This window comes from Anser cygnoides, chromosome 1 (assembly GCF_040182565.1).
Source record: "Anser cygnoides isolate HZ-2024a breed goose chromosome 1, Taihu_goose_T2T_genome, whole genome shotgun sequence".
Lineage (NCBI taxonomy): Eukaryota > Metazoa > Chordata > Aves > Anseriformes > Anatidae > Anser > Anser cygnoides.
In genome coordinates this window covers 185,236,067-185,257,521 of record NC_089873.1, presented here as the reverse complement: position 1 = coordinate 185,257,521, position 21,455 = coordinate 185,236,067, and the positions used below count along the sequence as shown (strand labels likewise).

Sequence of the window (21,455 nt, the reverse complement as noted above, 5' to 3'; positions counted from 1 at the left end):
TCTGAGGTTTTTAACAACTGTAAAAAATACTGAAGCGTTTCAGTGCACTACATTGCAAAGCATATCTTGATTTAACTTTTTGCATTTCTTACATACATATATAGATACTTAAGAATATAAAACTTAATGAGCTAACACAAAAGGCCAGATTTTAACTTTTTAATACTTTCAAGTGTAAAACGCCTAAAACGAATTTTTATCAGTTTTCAAGAGATTCTCTTGCAACAGCAATTAAACACATAGATCCTTATGGAAATCCTACTAAACAAGTAAGTTATTTACATTTTCAGAATAATTAATGGGGTTACAAACAACACAATAAACCCCCTGCAGATTTGCAATTTACCTTGATTTTGGGAAGGTTTTGCCTGGCTGGAAAGGTCCTCGTTTTCTAAACAGAGAACAACAGCTGATTATTTAAAAGCAAATGGAACTCTAGCAATAAATGATCCAGTCAGAACAAGGAAGGAGGAAAAAATATCATCAACATTTTTAAAGCTATGCATGCTTTACCTGCTATCACTTGATTAGCAGTGTATGGTGGAGGAGCTGGTAAGCCTGGAGCTATGACATTAGCCATTGGAACTAAGCCAGCATTGTTGTAAGCACCTAAAAGAAGAAATGCAATATACACCTTAGTTGCCAGAAGAACATGTATATGAATGACCTATTAAGTGTCTTTCCTTGCAAAGAACATTTTCAAGATTATAAGACATTACTTCACCAAAGAGCCAGAGCTGTTAATCATTCAGGTTGCTGCCGCCAATGTCTGCCTGAGTGACATGCACTGTGACCCAAATTTTACTAAGGGCAGTTCTCCCATCATTTTTTACAACAAAACCAAGCAGAAACTGAAATTAAAATTTTGCACCTTGAAAGAGCCTGAAAAAGACAGGTTTCAATTGCTTTCACTTCCATGCTGCCTGAAAAACTTAAAGGGGAGACAAGAATCAGAGTGTCTGCAGCATCATTTGTTCTTTTTCTATTCCTAACTTAAAGGCTGTTGCAACCCTTCGTTTAACATGAAAACCTTTACAAAAAAAAAAAAAAAAAAAAAAAAAAAAAAAAAAGCCAAACATACCAATGATCATGCTCAGCCCTCCATCACTAGTGAGAAAATTCAGAGAATGATGTCACATCTCTGTGCATATCAAATTCTTAATCTACCACTCTTCAATATTTCTTTAAATGTGAAGAAATCAAAGTAGGATAGTAGATGATTTTTATATAAAATGCTTATTGTATTAAACATGTCAAAAGTAACTTTTTTCCCCTCCTTATTCTTTGGAGCAACTTGAACTGCTGTTTGATAGCTATGGTATACAGTTCTGATGAAGAGTACAAGAATTTAACTCACAGTAATATAAATACAATTCACAATGGTCCTGAATGAGTATCTTAAGAGTATACAAACTTATGCTCCATAGGAAAAAGCACCACTTGAAAAATACTCAAAGTGCAGTAATTTAACATAAAAAAAAAACTTTCTGATTTCATAGTTTCATAGAAGTTCTTCCTAATGTTATGATTTCTTGCAGGACAACTCATGATCCAAAATCAGAGAAGTAACTAACAATCACTGTGTCATGGAGGAAGCAAATATTATACCAAAACATGTAAGAGGCAGAAAACAAAACTTCATCCAACTTTTTTTGCCCATTGCTTGAATCAGATTCAATAGTTTCAGGTCATTAACTGCAATCTCATTAAACACAATTTTATATATATGTATGTATGCACGTATCATTAGCCATCAGTTCCCTTGTCACAAGGGTTTTCTAAAACCACGCTGCAGTTTAATAAGGCCTTGAGACGATAAAAAAACTATTCCATATCCTAAAATGTACTAGTATTTATGTCCAGTCACAGGCCAAATTTTGTGCCCTAACCTATTTTGCATAGGATTTATTTAATATAAATTTGAACTGGTCTGCAAGTTTCCTGTACAGTTTTTGGAGAGCAAGCCATTTCTAGGGCACAAGCCATCAGACTTTAGCTGCTAGTACTGCCCATTTTTCTGGACTGATATAAAGAGATTTGTAGACGTTGAGTTGGTTAGATGACTCACCTTTCAATATGCTTGCCAAATGGTCTATCACGCTTTCTCATCAAATGCCTTAAAAACTCCCTGAAATTCCTAAAACCAGTGAAAAGCAAGCTTGCAAACCAGAGCACTCTTCACTTTGCAGTACAGAATTGCAAGATCAGAAAAAGTTTTCAGCTGCTGCACAAAAAAGACTGCAGCCTGCCTATATATAAGTACTCCAACCTTCTATTCCAAAGAAATGTCAGTTTAATAGTACTGCAAGCAAAGTCTTCGTCACTCATTTGTGTCACTTGCTAGGAAGAGCATTTAGGCAGATCAAGTCCAGTTGCAGGTGAGACAAGTGCTACCAAGTGCCTTGAATCAAACAACTGATGCAGCAGAACAAAGAGAGGAACATAGAAAGAAAGGCTCAATCTTGCCTAAAGCACAAGGATAGGAACAGGCAGACCAAACGTGCAGCAAGGGCAATCGTTATATCCCTTCTGAGACTGAAATCTACATGCCTAAAGTTTTCTTTTATGAAACTGTGTTCCATTGTGATAGACAGGCAGCAGAGTGCTTTTACTGAAGCTAACTGAGAAACAAATTACTGCCACCCAGCAAGTTGCTACATCTTTCCACCTAATTCAGTGCTGTGCCTGACCATATCCTAAGTTTGGCACAATAGCAACAAGTTAACAGACTTGTCAAGCCAAAATTCAAACCTTGGTCAAACATTAAAACAAAGACACAGCCCTAGTCTTATCCAACACACATGCCTCCCATAAATGAATTACTCTGGCATCAGAACAGGATCGGTATTCTTTCTTATGATGTTAATGTTCAAAAAAGAATTAAATTTTATCTTTTTATCAACTCTGCATTCATGAAAAAGAGGTAGAAGCCGGTATTCAGAGCGTGCTTACGGAGCACAAACCCATTTCAGAAACAGTCAGAGAAACCGACACTTAATTACTTAAAAGGCAAATGCATGAAACAATAGTATCAACCTAAAACACATAGAAGTCTTACTTGGTGCAATAGTTGCATGTGGCCGACATGGTGGGATGGGGTATGGAACAGGTTTGTGAGGATTGTAGGTTGATGGAGCCTACATAAATAAAAAACAAACAGAAGAAGCAATAATGAAAGCATTACCTAATATTTCGCAGAAAGCTAACATTTAGATAGTACTACAGGCAGCTGTTCTTCATAGTAAAAATATTTATGATATCAAATTCCTTTGCAATATCCACAATGACTGCAAATATTTCATTATTTCTAAAGAGAAGGAAACAAACATCACTAGTACAACTTTAGATTTTAATGTAAACCTGAGCACCGGTGGGAAAGGGAACTCCTTCCTGTAGTCTTCACACTGCAGTCTTGGACCGATTTCCCATTTTAAAGATAAAGCAGATTTAAAACTAATGAATGCTGCCTTTAAAATAATACAGATCAGTGGGAAATATCTCATAATAAAAGTGGAAATAAAACATTAGAACAATACTTCCAAATAGTATTAGCTTCTTTGAAAGTTTGTCCTACATGCTTAAAAACATTGAAATATAGATCAGATGTGCTGTTCAGAAAAAATAACCTTCTCCTATAGCACTGCCATAATTCACACTTCCAAGATGCATTTTTATGTTCATGTAGCAAAACCCCAGAGACTGTAATATAAAATTGCAGATATTTGTGCCTAAAGCTTCTACTAGCTCATGACAGACTACTAAAACTGCTTTTAGTTTTCTCTTCTGCTACTGTAGTTTAAATTCTGCTTTTGAATGCATGCATGCTGTATCCACTAGAGAATCCTATTCCCTGAAGATATAATACAGAGTTTGATTCTTTTAAAGTTAAATAAAAAAAATTCTAGGTCATATTATCTTTATTATAAAAGCTCAGTTTTTGCCGCTCTTCTTGAAACATAACAGTATTTCATATAAAAGCCTTATTAAATCTGCAGTTGAATTTTTTTTTTCTTAAAAGTTTCATTTATTCATTCATTTTTAACACATACTGGTTTGGATGGTCCAAGTATGCGGGCTGCTATTCCCTTTCCTTCATTAGTACACTCTTCTGTGTCCTTTTTGACAGGGGTTCCCTGAAACAAAAGAAAATTAACTATTAGGTATTAATTTAGAAATAAATAGTGCTATAGAATTTCTGGCATATTTGCCTTATTTCTAAACTACATCGGAGTTTTTGAATATTCTGAAAGTGACACTTAATATCTGTTAAAAAAATAAATTGTGTTCTAGGCTTGTTAAATGTGAAGTATGTAACACTGGGCTTTTCTTCTAAATAGGTGCATGGTAAAACAGTCCACATTTCTGACATAATTAGAATTCTGAGTTTTGACCTGTGGTCACGATAACTTACATTTCCATTCCTTGAAATGTTCTCAGGAAATACTCAACTTGGCTGTTCAAGAACTACACTAAGATTATCAGTAGTAATGTAGTGACCATATCAGGCCATCTTACTTACCTACCAGGAAGGCTCCTTATATCTCTTCTGATTCTGCCAAATATTGCTATAGTTTATTTACCATGTTTTTCCTTACAAGAACAGTATCTTATTTATGCAGTAATCTTTATACAAAGCAGCACAGGAAGAATGCACAAGTAAAAATAATGCAAATACACTGTGAAAGTGTTATGGGGTACTATAATAAAAAACATTGCTTTCAATTCCACTCCTCCTTACATGTATACAAATCCTAGCTTGGTTATACTATAATGAATCATAAATCAAGAATGCTGTGAAAAGCAAAGGCATAAGATTGTGCTTACTGGAAAAATTCCATTTATACGGCTTGGTTTGCCCTTGGGATAAGGATTGCCAGGAATCATGCCACATGATGATATCATAGCATGAGGAGCCTTACAACCTGTTTTTGAAGCCTGCAAAATAATCAAGAAAGGTCATTATTTGCTATCAAGTTCAATGCTTTAAAGAAATACATTAATATTTCATGACATTTAGACTGCATAAATCGATCTACAGGGAACAACTCAAAGCTTTGTCTCTATCTGTCAGATCTTGCCAAGTAGTCCTTGTGAGGTTCTGCCAAAGTCCGCTTTGCTTTGAACAACTCTACTCAGCCCACCTCTGCTTGTACTGAACTTAGGGTTAAGCACTTGGTGTTCTCTTAAACAAATCCAGACTATTTCCTTAAGTATTGGTTGTTTCTGTACCTATTTTCCACATTATTCTAACGTCTGACAAAAACTTCCCTTTTTTTTCCCATGTATTACATAGCTCTTTTCTTTTTGCAGCCGGTTCTTTCAGCCTGCTTTCCACCAGTTGTTCCCAGCAGTCCTCATGGGAAGTCTTCACCCCGCAGTGACCATTAAGGATGCAAACAATACCGTATTTGACAGAATCAAGGAAACTAGAGTATCTTGACTACCTGCTCAAGAATTCTTCTGCACCTTTTCTTCTCTGACATATTAATTCTGAACAGATCTTCAATAAGGCGGTAATTCTGAGCATCAACAATGTTGCTACAAATAAAAACAATGACGAACGATTACTATCGTTTCATATGCTTATCAGAAATAATGCACTACTGAAAAGCCAGTATCCAACAATACGTTAAAAAGCATAATTAGTTCAGGTCATAATGTTACTATTATTATTAAAACAAAAGGCTTAAGTATGGACTTCGTACCTATAAGTGAAACACGGTATCAAAATTGCTGATGAATGTGGAACAATGGACAATGATGGCTGGACTTTATGGTAAAAATAACTATGCTGACAAAATGGATTTTGCGTCATAGCATTTTGTTAGAAAATTTTAATTACTACTAGCAAAAAATTCCCAGCACAGCAGAAAAAAAGCACCAACTAATGAGTTTGTTGCTGTTTCTTAGTAGACTGGTAGGGAAACAAATTTTCATCTTATTTATTCCACAATGGAAAAGATGAAACCCCTGGCAATTCTATCCACGTTCTGCAGAGCTAGTAAAACTCCTCAGATACCTCCAAAAACTACCCTTCCTTTCTCCTTGCTCCTCTCCCAAAAATAACGCTCGACACACCAAAGAGAACAACAAAATTTGCAAGTACAGAACGCCTAATGCCTGATTCCACCTGCCTTTTTCAAAACCCTGACCACAGCACATTTACTGCTGTCAAACATCACACCCCCCACCAAGCTACTGGAAATACAATATAGCTGCTTAAAGAACAAATTATCAAAGGAGGAAAATATTAGAATAAATGGAATCAGCAGAATGTTGAACAAAGCCAAGAAAAATACCTCAAAGATGGTATTAAAATATGAATGATCACACCAGCTGAAGTGTAACAACAAAAGAGCCTATGAGCTCCAAATCCATTTCAAGAAGCAAAACAGGTTAGTCTATTATGCCGCTGAACTTCCTCTAGGCTACCCTGTTTTGCTTTGGTTTGAAGAGACTAGGAGCATTCATACAGATTCTCACAGCTCAACTCCAACTGTAAGGTCATGCCTATATCCTCAATCTTATTTGTTGTATGGATACCTGTATCACAAATCTGTATCCCCCCAAATGTTCAAGCCAGCACAGCATTCATATGCAAGGCAGACATACCAAATGCAAAAAAAAAAAAACACCACCACCACCAAAAAACAAATAGAAGAGTTCCAATATAAACATGTGTAAAAGGTAGATCCTTTGAAGCTGCTATGCATAGTTAAAAAAAAAAAAAACACACTTTCCGTACAAGCATACATTTAGAACATCTATACATCTTTTACAGACATTGGATCGATAAACCAAATATGTCAATTTAAGAGAAGTATTTACTTAACTCATTTTTATGTATGTAATACTTAAAGGACTTCAAATGCAAAAGGGTAAATACTCAGAACACTCTGGTCTCAAGCCTTTTACATTTCAGTGAGCAGAAATAGGCTTAAGGCCCTCTTTACTCTCAAAAATATTTAAAGACCACTGTAAAAATACTAGCAGAGCAACACTTTTCCAGCAAGCAGAAAAGGCATACACAAGACTCAGATGGAATTCTGCACAATGTCTGCTTCTATTTCTTCTTTTACAGCCCCATCAATAATGGATATGTGCTTTCCCTTAACTGGCCACAGTTCTTCATTCTAGAAGTATATTACGTTTTACATACTCAAACTTTAGCAAAATACAATATATACATCATAAGGAAATACAGCATGAGAGGTACTTACGAAGCTAAGATTTCAAGGGCGATAAGTTTATCTTTACTGAATGTGAAGCAGTTGAGAATATTAACCATTTTTGATGCAGGAACTGCCACTATTTTCTGACAAGCAAGCGAGAAAAAAAAAAAGTGGATATAAAACAAGGCACTACAATTACTTTAATTAGAAATGACACTCAGTAACAGCTTTGTATCATGTATTTCAGCAAACAATTAAATATTTATTTAATTTCTGTGAAGGAGATTCTATGTGTTAAATCCTGGAAAAGGAACCCTACAAAGCACTTGCCAAAAGCAGAGATATTAGGAAAGTTAACAATAGTTAGAGGGCTACATCTATTCTCGTGATACACAGGAAAGTCAAAGATACTTTAGTGAGAAAAAAATACCCTGGTTAAAAGTATGAGATTTCATAGAAAAAAAAAAGATGAGGAAACACTGAAGATCAAAGGGTAGACCCATCAGTTGCAAAAGCACACATCACAAATTTAAAATGAGATTAAAAGAGCAAACATACTCCACAGAATGATTCCACTACAACTTACATGTTGTAAAGCCTTTATTGCCTTGAGCTGTGGTTCAGCCCAGGAAAAGTATCTCAGTAACTCAACGACCTGCAACAGAAAAGCCATCAATTAATCTTTTATGTATATTCAAAAATGATGCTAATAGCATCAATATGATCTTTCCATTCTTTGAATACAGTGGTATACAGCTAAAAACACAAACCTATCTGTGATATTTGACTACCTCAATGCCTATCAATATCTAATGTTCTTTTTATGTCCAAGTAGGCTCCTAAATAATCACCCTATGTCATGAGATTATATGAAAGTATTTAAAATAGATACGTATTCCTCTTTATGTATTTCTATATATGCACAATTGCCACAGTATGACAATAAAAAAAAATAAGTCTTTTGTAAAAAGCTTATTAACATGCACTATCTCAAACAGCATATTTGCTAAGCATGCATAGAAAGCAAAGAAACGAACAAAAAAATCCAGATAGGACCAAAATAACAGTTGGGTACTTATTGTAATACACCAGTTTAGAAGATACATGCAAAATAATCCCAAATTCCATGATTAATTTCCCCAATTTTCCTCACACAAGAGGAGCTAAAATGCAATGGTTTTGATAACATAAAATAACTTAGTATTACTTTTAGCAGATTAATGTTGATATAATAATTAGAAATTATATCTCCCCAGTTAATAAATAAAAAAAGTGAGTATGATCAGCCTCAGTATGACCGGAGATGCAGTCTTTCTGTACTACTGAACACACAATACCAACAGCTCCCATTAAATCCATGATAGTGTTGACTTTTACCTGTTCACTAGAGAAGTATCCATGAACATATTCAATAGCTTTTAATTTGTACTCAGTCAATACAGCCTAGAAGATACAGGGGGGGGGAAAAAAAAAAAAGACAAGACACATCAGTAGCCCCTCAAAATTAAAATTATAGCACAATCATCTGTTAGATTAAACTATTAATCTAAAAAACATACCCGACCTTACAAAATGACCTTTGCATCAATTAACTGCAGTATTTTTAAGTGACGCTATATTCCTCAGTGAATTAAGGGAACAATGAAAAGCAGAGGGAGGTCATTTAATTTTTCTGTTTTTAAAGAAATACTATTTGGGGGTTTTATTTCATTTCACACTGTTTTTTAGGTTAAAGCTGAACTGAAAGAACATCATATTCTTTCTTCCTTTTGCCCCTACAGTTTACATCAACGTTACGCTAAATAAGATAATACAGTTCATTATTCACTCAGTCCCTTTGTATGTTCCCATAACATAATTAGCAGAGTATCTTACTGCAGTGAATTTATGTGGAGACTGGGTAACAAGACCGGATGGACAGAATTAAGTACTTCAGAAAAGTGATGTTGTCTTATCATTACCTTCCCACAATTCAAACTTGAATATGCAACCGCTAAAATGAAGGAAGCAAGGTAGTTTAATGCAGTACTGGCCTCCACTTTTGACTTGGTGGCCTCCACTTTTGACTTGGTGGTAAGACAGTTTTGTTGACAATCACACGGGCCAGCAGCCGGGGTTGCCTCCCTCTCTTCGTGCTCAGCTCACTGGTACATGTGCAGCGCAGGAAGAAGACAGGACACCTTTCTTCTCCAGTTTCCAAGCCCCCCATCTATCGCAAGCTCTCATGCTAAATATCCTGGTCATCTCCAGCTTCATCCACACCCATTTCTCTTTTCCCCAACTGCATAGCATAGCCCTAAAACCTCTCCCCTACTCTTCCTGTTTTTTGTCCCTTGTTCCTCCACACAGACAGAAATGAAGGTCTCCATCACTGCAATCTGTCTGTAGGAGCACGGCTGCGCAGAAACACACTTGCACACTGATTGAGGCAAACCCCTCTAGCTCATTAAGAGACCAAGACTACCAGAAACACTGAAGCCACAGGGGATTCAGAGCCACTTCTCCATGATCATTTTTAATTCTCTCCCATCCTTCTCTTCCCATGGACGGGGAAAAAAAAAAAAAAGAAAACTAGCATGTCACGTAACAATTTCTTTACCAAAAGAAATGTCAGTCCTTAAATCAACAACAGAATGACTTCATAGTAACAACAGCACCAGAAAGCACTGTTGTTTTGAAAAGGCTATTTTATTTTGTTAATAATCCTAAACATGTACGGGGAAAGATGGCACTAAGCTGCACATTAAGACATTTGAATAATTCTTTCCTGCTAATTGTGAGGCTGAAAATGAAATGTACCAACACAAATTACTTGTGAGCCAGATAATAAATAAGGTTCTACTCCAGAGCTAGACTAAGTTTAAACAGAGAGCTACCAACAAAGATACAAACAGATATATTACATTGATACAGCACAGCTAGTCTTAACAGCACAGTGCTGATCCTTAGATGAACCGTAAATTCAGTTTATGGGAATACAGGCAGAAAGCATACAGGAAATATAATTGCCTGCAATCACATGTCATAACCCCTTTTGTCTGAAGTATTTAGTAATCACAGAGCATATTCTGAAGGGCTGCAATGCAGACATGATGTTTGAAACATTACTCCTTCCCACCACCAATTCTCAGAAAAAGTACTTCACGTGCCAAGTTGCTCCTTGATTTTTTCCCCAAATTTTCCATAAAATATCTTAGACTAGGATGGAAGTCCACACCCTGAAATCTCTTAATCTGTCATTTTTAGATGGTTACACAGCATAGGTATACGTACCCCTAAACCAATCTGTTTTATAAAGGGGTGTTTAAGGCTCTACACAAAAAGCAAGCGAGTGCTGTGGTGCTAAGGAAGCCCATCACTGGGGCTCTGTGCAGGAGTGGTTTGTACCTCGGTGTACCCCAGAAGGACACTACTCCCACTGCAGTCACCATGGCCCTGAGCAGTGGCTGGACCGAACCTGCTCTCTGTAGCACCCCAGTGTCTGCAGGTAAATACCCCCTCCTAGACAGCTCATGATAACAAACTCCTGGGACTAGCCCTTCCTTTCCTTACCACGACAGCTTTACCAGCACACTAGTGACATACATCACCCCTAGTTAATGTTTCAGCTACAGCAAAACGCCTCACCCCAGGTTTGCACTTCCCACACAAGGCATGAACCATCCTTTTATTCGTCTCTCAGTTCCTGAAGGATCCAGACTTTTTTTCTACCTCCTTTTCCACTTCCAGCAGTTGGGGAACTGCCCCAAACATGGACCTCTAGTTTCTCTGTTAAAAGCAGGCCTCTGTGCACAAAGAAGTGAGAGCATCTGCCAGACATCTCTGGGTTTGCGTCTCCGCATCCCACATCAACCAAGTATTTTGCTCAGGGCATTTTCAACAGGAGATGCACAAACAGTCCAGACAGGAGACCAAAATACAGGACTCCACGTCCTGGAGGAAGGCATGCACATGCTCCTGAGCAGGGGGAGATGGCAGAATGCAGCTTAGTCATCAGCCCTCTCACACGTTATGTGTTTTTATCTCCTAAATACAAAAGGTGTTATATGAAATACACCTCACATTATAAGCCCACTTCTCCATGTGGACAAAGCAAATGCCCTCCCCTCACTTAAGAACTATTCGGTTAGTTTGGCTTTTCATCCTCCTCTACCTTGACAGAAAAAAATTCATGGTAACTTATTCCAGTGTTTATTTCAGATGAGCACTTTTTCAAGTACATCTTGTCCATGCTTTCAGCACTAAACTAACATCATCTCAGTTTTCCAAGAGAATAAAAATATCTCAAACAGAGCAAGCACATCACGACAGCTTTATGCTATTATATTTGATACACACTGACTAGGATACACCGATAACACAGGATTACAGTTTTTTCAAACTGAAGTGCAATTTAGTCTTTATTGAAGCCTCAAGTGATTATTAAAGAACACAAATTAACGTGGTGTGTTCGTCATATTCTAGATGAAATGGTTAAGCTGGCATGCAAAACGAAAAATTACCTTTCTAATTTCATCCAGCACGGTCTCAAACGATTTCTTATCCATCTTTATTAGTTCATTCAATGCAGATATACGAAAAGGGTGGGAAAAAAAAAATAATCCAGGCCAAAGATTTTAACGAGAGTATATATAAAAATATATAATTAGTTAAGATATATAGATTAGTTAAAATTTATAGATTAGTTAAAAAAACAGAGAGCAGGAAAGGCGGCCCGGGCTCTTCCCAGCCCCTGAGGCTAGCGCTGACGGCTCTGCACGGCGGCTCGCAGCGGGACAGACGGACAGGGACAGACGTGCGGCTGCGGGGCGGCCCCGCTCGCCATGCCGGCTGCTGCGCTGCCTGGACCCAGCACCGAGGCGAGGCGAGGCGAGGCGAGGAACCCCCAGCTACCGCCCCGCTGCCCCGGTCCTGCCGCTCTGCTAGGCGCGCCGCTATGACGCCAAAGCGCCAGCACCGAGCCCCGCTTTTGGGCGCCGCTCGCCCTCCGCGGTGCCTGAGGAGAAGCTGCACCCCCAAGGCGGCCTCGCAACTCTCGCGGTTCCCCAGAACCACCGCACACAGCGCGGAGCCTTCCTCCTGTGCGCCTCCTCCTCCTCCTCTCCTCATCCCCGCCGGGCCGGCGCCATTTTGGGCAGCCCGCCGCCATTTTGTGGGCGGGCACCGCCTGGGGACCGAGCGGCTGTCACGAGGCTGCCATGGCAACGCCGCCCGCCCGGCCCGGCCCGGCCTCGCCTCCATGAGGGGGAAGCGGGCGGTGGGGCCGTGGCTGGTGATGGCGGGCGCCCTGCTGGTGCTGCTCGGCCTCCTCGGGGGCTCGCAGGTGGGCGGGGGGTGCCGGCAGCGCCCCGGGGGGTGTAGGTGTGTGTGGGGAGGGAGCTGGTGTGTGTGGGGAGGGGGGCTCCATGGTAGTTTGATGCGTTCTCAGTTCGGATCCACGTACCCCTACCTCTAGCGGACAGAGCGGACAGGAACATTAAAAAGATTTTTAGGTCTCGGCCATCCCCGCTTTGTGAGTGCTCGGCTCCAGCCGGATCCCTCAGCGCTGAGGTCCCCGCCCGGTGCTTGCAGGAAAGCAGCTGTGCTCGCCTTCCCTTCCTCAGCTCCGCTAATACAACCGAAAAGCTGCAGCTTCTTTCCTTCCATTACATTTAAAAATCCATATATTGGCTTAAGTTGCGCCGTTCCTACTTACGCTTCCTCATTTCTAGCTTCTTTCCTTCCATTACATTTTAAAATCCATACATTGGCTTAAGTTGCGCCGTTCCTACTTACGCTTCCACATTTCTACGATGTAGTTTTCTTTCTTGATGTGTGCTGTCCTATTTTTCTGATTTCATTGCTTTTTTTAAGTAGTTATTGATTCTGTTGCATTTGAAACCTTCTCTACTGTTTTCCTCCTTGGGGTGGGACAATTGACAGATAGCAAGAGTAACTTCAGTACAAGAAGTTCCACGGTGTATTTTTGCCTTTAAGTTCTAGAACTTCCCCAATCCAACCTTTGTTACTTAATTTCCAGTTTGTTAAATTTTTCCCACATACAGTCCAAAAAGATAACTACAAACCTTTTTCTGTTTACATTTCTAACCTGAATAAATCAATTTATGATGCTTTATGTACAGTTAGTTTCTATTGCTGTTTCTCCTGATCCTCATATTTGTTAAAACTGGTTATAAACAAACATCCCACCATTGTGGAATCTAATTACTAATGGATATGTATTTTTGTATTGTCAGGTGTTGAAAGCATTTGATTACTTTTATCCTTCGAGCGGACAGCAACAGATGTACAAGTTGGACATAAGCTGGCCTAAAATTCCAGAGTATTTCACTGGCCAAACGTTTTGTGTTGCTGTTGATTCTCTTCATGGTTTGGTCTACGTGGGACAAGTGAGTGAGAGTACTACATTTCTCTTCTTGTTAATCCAATGTATTTGTACCCTTAAAATGTCTGCTTTAGATTAAAAAATAAATATTTATTTTATATGTATATTACATAAAATTTATTTTTATGTTATCAGTTTATATACTTATTATATACACACATAATTTTACATAGATAAATACATATACATATGTATTTACGTGTATTTGTAAATATAAATGTGTGTAAACTATAATTATATATATTATATATATTATATATATTATATGTAAAATATTTTATATTATAAATAATATATAAATGTGATAAAAATTGTGTGTATATCTATATATAAAATATTTTATATTATATAAATATGGGGAAAATATACTTTCTACTAATTTCAATATAATAACTAAGTATTTAAAGTATAAAAAGTAATTATTGTATCAAAATTAGTGAAAATATAAGTATAGATCTTTCTGCCTTACCTATTTTAAAAGAAGTTCTGGGATCATACTTTTTTGTCCTTATTTAAAAAAAGAATTTAATTTCTGTGATATTAACACATGATGTAATTTAACTGAGTTATAGTAGCCTCTTTTCTAACTATAAGTTCCAGTGTGTTTCTGGTGCATCTTGACTAGTCCCCTTCCTCTCATTCAGCCTGTGTCCCATGGAATCAAAGCCACGCAGTTAAAATAATTGGGGTTCAGGTACTTGCATTACCCACTTCCATGTATTGTATCTTTAGATCATGGATAAGGTGATCTTTCTGTAGAAACTGGTGGGGTTTAATTACACAGCACAGCATGAGTACTTTAGTACCATGTAACTAACCGGTACAGTTAGTTTTTTTGTACCTGTATTGTGCTTGATGTATTTTTCATCAAGAGTATATAAATATGATTCAAAATGAAGATCAAGATAGATGCAGGAGCTTAGCTGCTCTGAAAATTGGAATCTACATGATTTAAGTTGAAGGCCAGAATGAGTGGAGGGCTCTGCATGTTAAATTTGGACCCTTCTCTCTCTCTTTCCTGTTTCATCTGGAAAAAATGAACTACCAGTTTCAAGAGACTTCCATGATTCACAAAGCATCGAAAAAAAAAAAAAAAACAACTTACAAGGAGGAATTTTCAAAAGTTCGATTACTTGGTTAATATGTTTTCTTAATAGATCTTTTTTGCTTTTTCAGAGGGGAGATAATGTACCAAAGGTACTTGTATTCTCAGAGGAAGGCTACTTTCTTTACTCCTGGAATGATACAGTTGAAATGCCTCATGGTATCTTTGTATTAAACACCGCAACTGATAGTTCAGTATGGATCACAGATGTTGGAGCAGGTATGCAAGGTGGAGATGTGAGAAGTATTAGGCAGGGAAGAAAATGCAAATTGCGCAGATATTACTTTAAATAGCTTATTTATTTAAATAAGGCTCTCAAATAATTGTGAAACAGATTTGTGCTTTTCTTGCCAGGAACAAACTGCTCAGGTGCTGCATAAAATAGTCTAAAGGTTCATGAGTAGTTCTATGTGTTTGTTTGTAGCATCTAAATTTAGCAAAGACATTTTTTATTTTACTTTTTTGCCCAGGAGAAGGATAAGGAAAACAATACCTTGTGGCTGTGAGACTTGTCTTCTGCTCTAGGTTTGGTGACCGTAATACAACAGCTAAATACTGCTGTAGCTTATGGATTTGCTAACCCACAGTCATGGTCTCACGGTATAATTTTGTTTTGATTCATTGATCTCACTTGCTAGTGTCCAGAGATTTTCCTTTTAATCTCTGTAATCAATTGTAATACTTACCATTTTGTTTTCTTAAGACATTTTTGCACTTTTTAAATCTTACTTCAGGAAAATACGGGCACACCGTGAAACAGTACAGCCCTTCTGGTAAACTTTTGCAAATCTTGGGCACGCCAGGGAATGCTGGTTCAAGTTTGAATCCGATACAATTTGATCAACCAGCAGAGATTTTTGTAGAGGAAAGTGGAGATATGTATGTTGTGGATGGAGATGGAGGGATGAATAACAGACTGCTCAAACTGTCCACAGGTATGGAAAAACAGATTTCTGCAGCAGGTGGGAATTGCAACTTGAATTTTAAATGATAACTTGGGAATACTATTAAGTGGGGACTAGGCTGAGCTGCTACTTTTAAAATTAGCTTGAAGACTTTGTTGGGTCAGATCCTGTTTTACTGCTTGTCACTTAGTAGAAATCTCCTAATTGTTTACGACAAGAAGGTGAGAGAGTGAATTTGTTCAGTCTGGAGGATAAAAGGCTAAGGTAGTTTCTTATCACTGTCTTCAAGTTACTGATGGGAGGGTATAGAGAAGACAGAGTCATGGATTTCTGGGATGTGCGCAATGAAGAACAAGGAATTAACAAAAGTTGCCATGAGGGAGGAATTTCAGTTTGATCTTGGGGAGGGATTCACTGTGAAGGGTGATCAGGCAGTGAGTAGTTTTCCCAGAGAGGCTGGGCAGTCTCCACCCTTGTAGGTGCTCAAAACTTGATATGAGCAACCTGATTTAACTTCAGGTTTTGATTTGCTATCAACACTAGCCCTACTTTGAGAGACAGGTTGGGCCAGATGGTGTCTAGATATCCTTATATTCTGTGATTCTGATTAGCTTGTTCATATTCCCCAGCAGAGATGGTCAGTGTTGGTTAGGGAAGTGAGTCTGTTCATGGATGCAGCTGGGAAAAAGGGGAGGTGTGGCAGTTAGCCGACATTTAGTTTGCGAAGAGATGAATTCTTAAAACTGACTCAAAACTGCCATAATGAAAAACATCAATTTTCTAAACAAATGGATATCATACTCATTCAGTTGTTACTATATTTTTTTATTTATTTTTCAATATAGTGCTTAACAAAGCTTTGAACTATGGCTGCATTTCTCTAACCATGATCCTGTAACCACTAATAACAATCCAGTAGTCACTGTAGTAGTTCCAGTATTTCCAGTATCAGAAGTACTGTGATTAAAATTCCAGGTTTAGAAACACCATCTTTTAAAAGTGACTGAAAATAACTTTGCAAGGGAATGACTTAAAGCTAAAGTTATTTTGTTTTCTTCTTACTTTATTTTTTTGCTTTTATTTTACATGATGTTTACTGCTTAGATTATAAAGAGATCTGGCTGAGTGGAGAAAATGGGACCGGCATTGGCCAGTTCAAGATTCCTCACAGCGTGACAGTGGATCCGTATGGACGGGTAAAGATTTAAAGGACTATTTTATTTTATTTTATTTTTATTTTTTTTACATGTAAACAAGTCCGTTGGCAGATGAATTTGAAAAACACAAATTGTATTTCTTTTTCCTTGACCTGTTGGGAACTGGGTCATTTATGTGGCTTACAGTTTTCAGTGTGAAAGCAGTCGTGAGCTGAAGTTTCATACTGAAGATTCTGCTGAAAGAGCTGTCTCCAGGGTTGACACAAGGGTCCTACAAGTTACTGTCTGTTGTTGCATGGACATTGGCAATGCTCTTATACAGTTTCTCACAGGTTGCCATGGTGAGAGTACAGCAGATTTTCGTTCTGTAATGAATATCTACCCAAGCACTTAACTTTCTCCAATTTCATATTTGGAAATTCCAGATAAGCTTTAAGAGGGTGGTAAGGCACTGACTAGGTTGTGGGCATCTGTCCTCATCTACATGTAGCTCAAGGCATTCAAGGTTCTACTTCTTCTAGATGTTAATGTAATCTGGCTTCTCCCCTGCTGTTCTTAATATTTTGCTCCTTAATACTCTTCAGGGAAAATAAGATCACTTGGCTAAAACGTCTTAAATAGCTGTTTTCAGCTAATTATGCTAATGCTGACTGAACCAGAATAAGAAATGTTTTTAGAAATCACTTCTCTGCCAAAACTGGCAGGGTGAGAGGGAGAAAAGATAGGGCAACTTGGTGTGGAAAGGGAACCGTGAGTATACGCATTCAAAGACAGCAATTGTGATGGGCCTAGAAATTATTGCCAAGGTGGTGCTGATCATCAGCCCAGGTTAGAATTCGTTGTCAATTCCTAAGAAATCTGAGAGAGTGCCGTAGTGGTGTTTCACTTAAAAATAGCGATGAAGGATCTCAGGTCAACTTCTTTATTGCTCCCTTTTGGGTGATATCCCAGAAAAGTGATGAAACTTACTTATCTGACTGACAGGTTGTCAACAGCTAAAATTTCAGTGATTGTAGTAAATGAGATGTTTTCCTTGGAACTATCTAGTAGTATTGCTAGCTTACAGTGTTTGTTAACACAGGGTTGAACTGAGACAAACTTCACAAAACTACTTAAACAAAGCATGCTGAAAATGCCTAGTGTTGAAGTTGCTCAATATTTGTAGTAGCTTTAAACATATCTGTGTCTACAGATGCAGTTATCAGAGGTTTGGGTCATGAAATTACTGTTAAAAAACAAATTGTTAGTGGGTGACAGACCAGTATCTCTAGAATCAAAAAGGTGTGCATATGTTCTCACTGGGGGATATGGATTTATTCCCATTGAGTATATTTGTATCACAGCCACAGAAATGAAGAGAGAGCATTGATTTCTCTGCTAAAACAGTATAAAAGTAATTTGTGCATCTTAATTGTGTAGGCAGTTTGTTTTAAATCTGGAAGTCATATCTACTTACTCAGCTTTGAATGTGAAGGTGTTTTCCTCCTCGGTGTACTTTTTTACTTCAGGATACTTTGCTTATGTAAGAAACTGATGTGTTTAATTTGTTCTATTCGTGAATAGCCATGATTTTCGTCCTTTGTAGGTGTGGGTTGCAGACAGAGACAACAGAAGAATCCAGGTATTTGATAAAGTGACAGGGGAGTGGCTGGGGGCTTGGAGTAGCTGTTTCTCAGAAGATGGACCCTATTCTGTCAGGTATTGCTGAACAGTTCTTTTAGAAACATGCAATTACATAAATAAAAGATACACTCTTATTGGTGAGCTATAATGTTGATATCTAATGCCTGATGACAAGGAGTTAACCAGATTTATTAACGGACAGCTGGGTCCTGATTGCATGCAAAGATCTACACAGTTAGTTGTATGCTGACGTGACAGAGGAATCCTGTTTTTATAACAGGCCATGTGGATTCAAGTGCTGAATTGGGAATTTTGTTTTAAAGTTGTATTTTGTTTGCCTTACTGTTGCAGCTTTTACAGGAAGAAAGATTGTCTTGAATGAATTTTCTGTTAATTCTCAATGTTTCACGGCATTTAGTCTGTTGTAGCCTTCAAAAACTTGAATATTAAGGAAGGAATGTTTGTTTTCTTTAAGTGCATCATGGTGTTTCCATGGGATGTCACATGGAGTGCATCATTCAAAAATACATTTCTCTCTTTCACAGATTTACTGCTGATTACAAGTATCTGATTGTAGCTCAGATGAATATCAACCGTTTGGCAATCTTGGCAGCACCACCGGTTGGCATTATTGGGGACTGTGCTATAGTCAACGCGATCCAGCTGGCAGATGAAACCAAGCCACACCTTGTAGATATAGACATGAAGAGCGGAGCAATCTATATTGCAGAGATTGGAGCCCAGCAAGTACAAAAATATGTACCCATAAGCTGATGGTTTCCCACAACGACCATGGCACAAGCTCTATGACATGCGAGACGTATGACCGCATTTCCCTGAGTTTTTTGTGGTTTGTATTTCTTTAGACAAGCACAGAACATTGTGCTCCCAAAAGTCTAGGGCTAAGAATCTGTCCTAGCTGCCGTTCTGGAGAAGTACTTGGTCTTGATCTGTTAATCATTTTAGTAATGCAATAATGGCTTTCGCTTTTGTTGCTGGGAGTCTGAAAATGACTTTGTGTCTTAATTTTATTTTATATGATTTTGTAAACACAGCTGCTGTTCTTCAATGTGTAGGGCTTCATCTTGAGGCTCTTCTACTTAGCCTGTGTGCATTGTTAAATGAAGATCAGGTCTTGTCTGAAGGAAGTGTATAAATGATTGATTTCCTGGTAGTCAAACACCTCATTTTAATGTTTCTTCAGTTGTTTTTTGGAACTCTGTGCTGACACTGCCCAACACGGAATACAGGGATGTATTACAATGTTGAATAAGACGCTGCTGGTTACCGTGTCAGTGCTGATGCTGGCATTTCCCTTCAGTGGCTAATGACACTGCAGTGAAATCAAAGTTTTCAGTTTCAGGTAAAGCAGTCAAGTCTGTAATAGGCTACAGTTAACTTGATCTCAGACATGTCAAACTAAATTAAAAGTATGTGCACAGCAGCCAAGTACTGATTCTTAACCATGTCAGTTCTTAACCTGATCTGATTTATACCAGGATGAGTTTCTGTTCATCAGGATTTCATAGCGGAACATATCAAAGTTTAACTCATATAAGTTCCTCATGGAAAACAAATCTGAGTTTCGTAGGAAACTCTTAACTGGCATTAGGGGCCTAGGAGACACATGATTTTCTCCCAGTGTTCCATTTCCAGTCTGGAGTGGTTTCATTTTCTTTACAGGTTGCTATAAAATCTTAAGTTTACTTTATAGTATAGAGGGAGTACATGAGTACATGTAACAATAGTTACATGAAAGGGATGGAGAAAATGGCATGGCAGACTAGACCAAGGGCAGAAATGACACTTAGAGTGAGTAACTGAGTACTTCTCTAAAGCTGTGCACCCATATTCCATGTTCATCTACTAGCTTTTCAAAACATTTGGGAGGATTTGTTCTGTTTCCACACAGTAGAGTAAGTGTGGAATGATTTTAATGCTAATTACCAGCTAAGGGACACTTTTTTTTTCTACTTCCTTAGAAAGGAATGTAGGAAATGGAATTTTTCTGATGGGGGGTATCCACATCAGTGAATGTCACCAAAAGCAAATGCATCTTTGTCTGGCAGGTTTCAATCTAAGACCCCAAAATTTCTGGGTCAGCAGATGGGAAAACTGTCCAGAAAAGCCAGATTCATGCATTCAGTGGAAAGTAATTCAGCTGTGGAGGCTGGTGCCCTGATTTCAGTGCTATTTGAGATTAATGCACCAAATATAAATGCTTTGTTGTTGGCTACGTCCACAATAATAAAGGCAGATCTAACCTGACTGCCCTTGTGCCAGCCTCAAAACCAGGACCTCAAGGTTATACACTAGCAAATATGACCCATGATTCACATGGTGTCAAATGGAAGCTAATAAGCAATATTTGTTAGCTGAAAAGGCAGCAGCAGTACTTCCTCTAGACCTAGGCAGATAGGTCCACATAGCTTTGCAGTGTGTTGTGTGGATTTTTTAACTAGGTCACCACTAGCTCAGGGATATCTGTGCTTTGTGCAATTTAGCTATTTCTCACCTACAGAAGGTGGATTTATTTTTTAAAATGTTACCAAAATATCTTTATATATATGAACATATCTTGGTGGTTTAAGGGTTTCAGGCACATTGATTATTCCTCGTCACATCTCATCCTTATTTATTTTGTCTTTGTCACATCCATTTGAAACAGAACTAGAAACTCTCTGGGAACATGTTTCTGTTTTCTCTGAAGGAGTGGTGCACTTGTGGATGTTGACAAATAAGTTATACAAGTTTCTGTTTGCTGCATGGATGTCTTACCAAGTCTATGTTTATGTGGGCTTTTGCAGCCCCTAGAAATGGGGAATATTCATACAGTTTTGTCTGAATTTACTGAAATAGGCCACGGTGCCAAGAAATGCCTTACATTTGGAAATCGGGTATCTATGCTAAGAAGGGAAGTATATAGTATGAGATGCTCAGACTCCTTTTCACCTTAGTGTCTATGGCCAAACTGAGAAAGTGATTGATTTGTGCACTAACTTTCTAATTCTGTGAAGCTTTTCATATGTATCATTCTGAAACTGATCTCTGAAAGATTGTGTAATAGGATAACTTGGTAAAATAAATTGAGAATTTTCCATTGTAAAA

The 21,455-nt window shown here is 38.1% G+C and overlaps 2 protein-coding genes across 3 annotated transcripts in view; one reads left to right on the top strand and one right to left on the bottom strand.

Annotated features, from left to right (window-relative positions):
• The window catches only part of PROSER1 (proline and serine rich 1), a 21,284-nt gene extending 9,000 nt beyond the window's left edge, over positions 1-12,284 (bottom strand). The window contains exons 1-10 of one of the 2 annotated variants that reach the window (XM_013192595.3): positions 11,675-12,284; positions 8,550-8,615; positions 7,759-7,827; positions 7,221-7,315; positions 5,445-5,538; positions 4,825-4,935; positions 4,050-4,133; positions 3,059-3,137; positions 514-609; positions 347-391 (exon numbers count right to left, since the gene is read on the bottom strand). In XM_013192595.3, coding sequence (XP_013048049.3) covers positions 347-391; positions 514-609; positions 3,059-3,137; positions 4,050-4,133; positions 4,825-4,935; positions 5,445-5,538; positions 7,221-7,315; positions 7,759-7,827; positions 8,550-8,615; positions 11,675-11,719 — 784 coding nt within the window. In that variant the 5' untranslated portion in view covers positions 11,720-12,284. The remainder of the gene's footprint in view (positions 1-346; positions 392-513; positions 610-3,058; positions 3,138-4,049; positions 4,134-4,824; positions 4,936-5,444; positions 5,539-7,220; positions 7,316-7,758; positions 7,828-8,549; positions 8,616-11,674) is intronic. The other variant, XM_013192594.3, reaches the window with a different exon arrangement.
• NHLRC3 (NHL repeat containing 3) lies at positions 12,227-21,455 on the top strand. The gene is made up of 7 exons (XM_048051352.2): positions 12,227-12,495; positions 13,409-13,561; positions 14,734-14,881; positions 15,397-15,597; positions 16,672-16,763; positions 18,310-18,422; positions 18,893-21,455. The coding sequence occupies exons 1-7, from the start codon at positions 12,412-12,414 to the stop codon at positions 19,119-19,121; spliced, it is 1,020 nt and encodes a 339-aa protein (XP_047907309.1). The 5' UTR covers positions 12,227-12,411; the 3' UTR covers positions 19,122-21,455.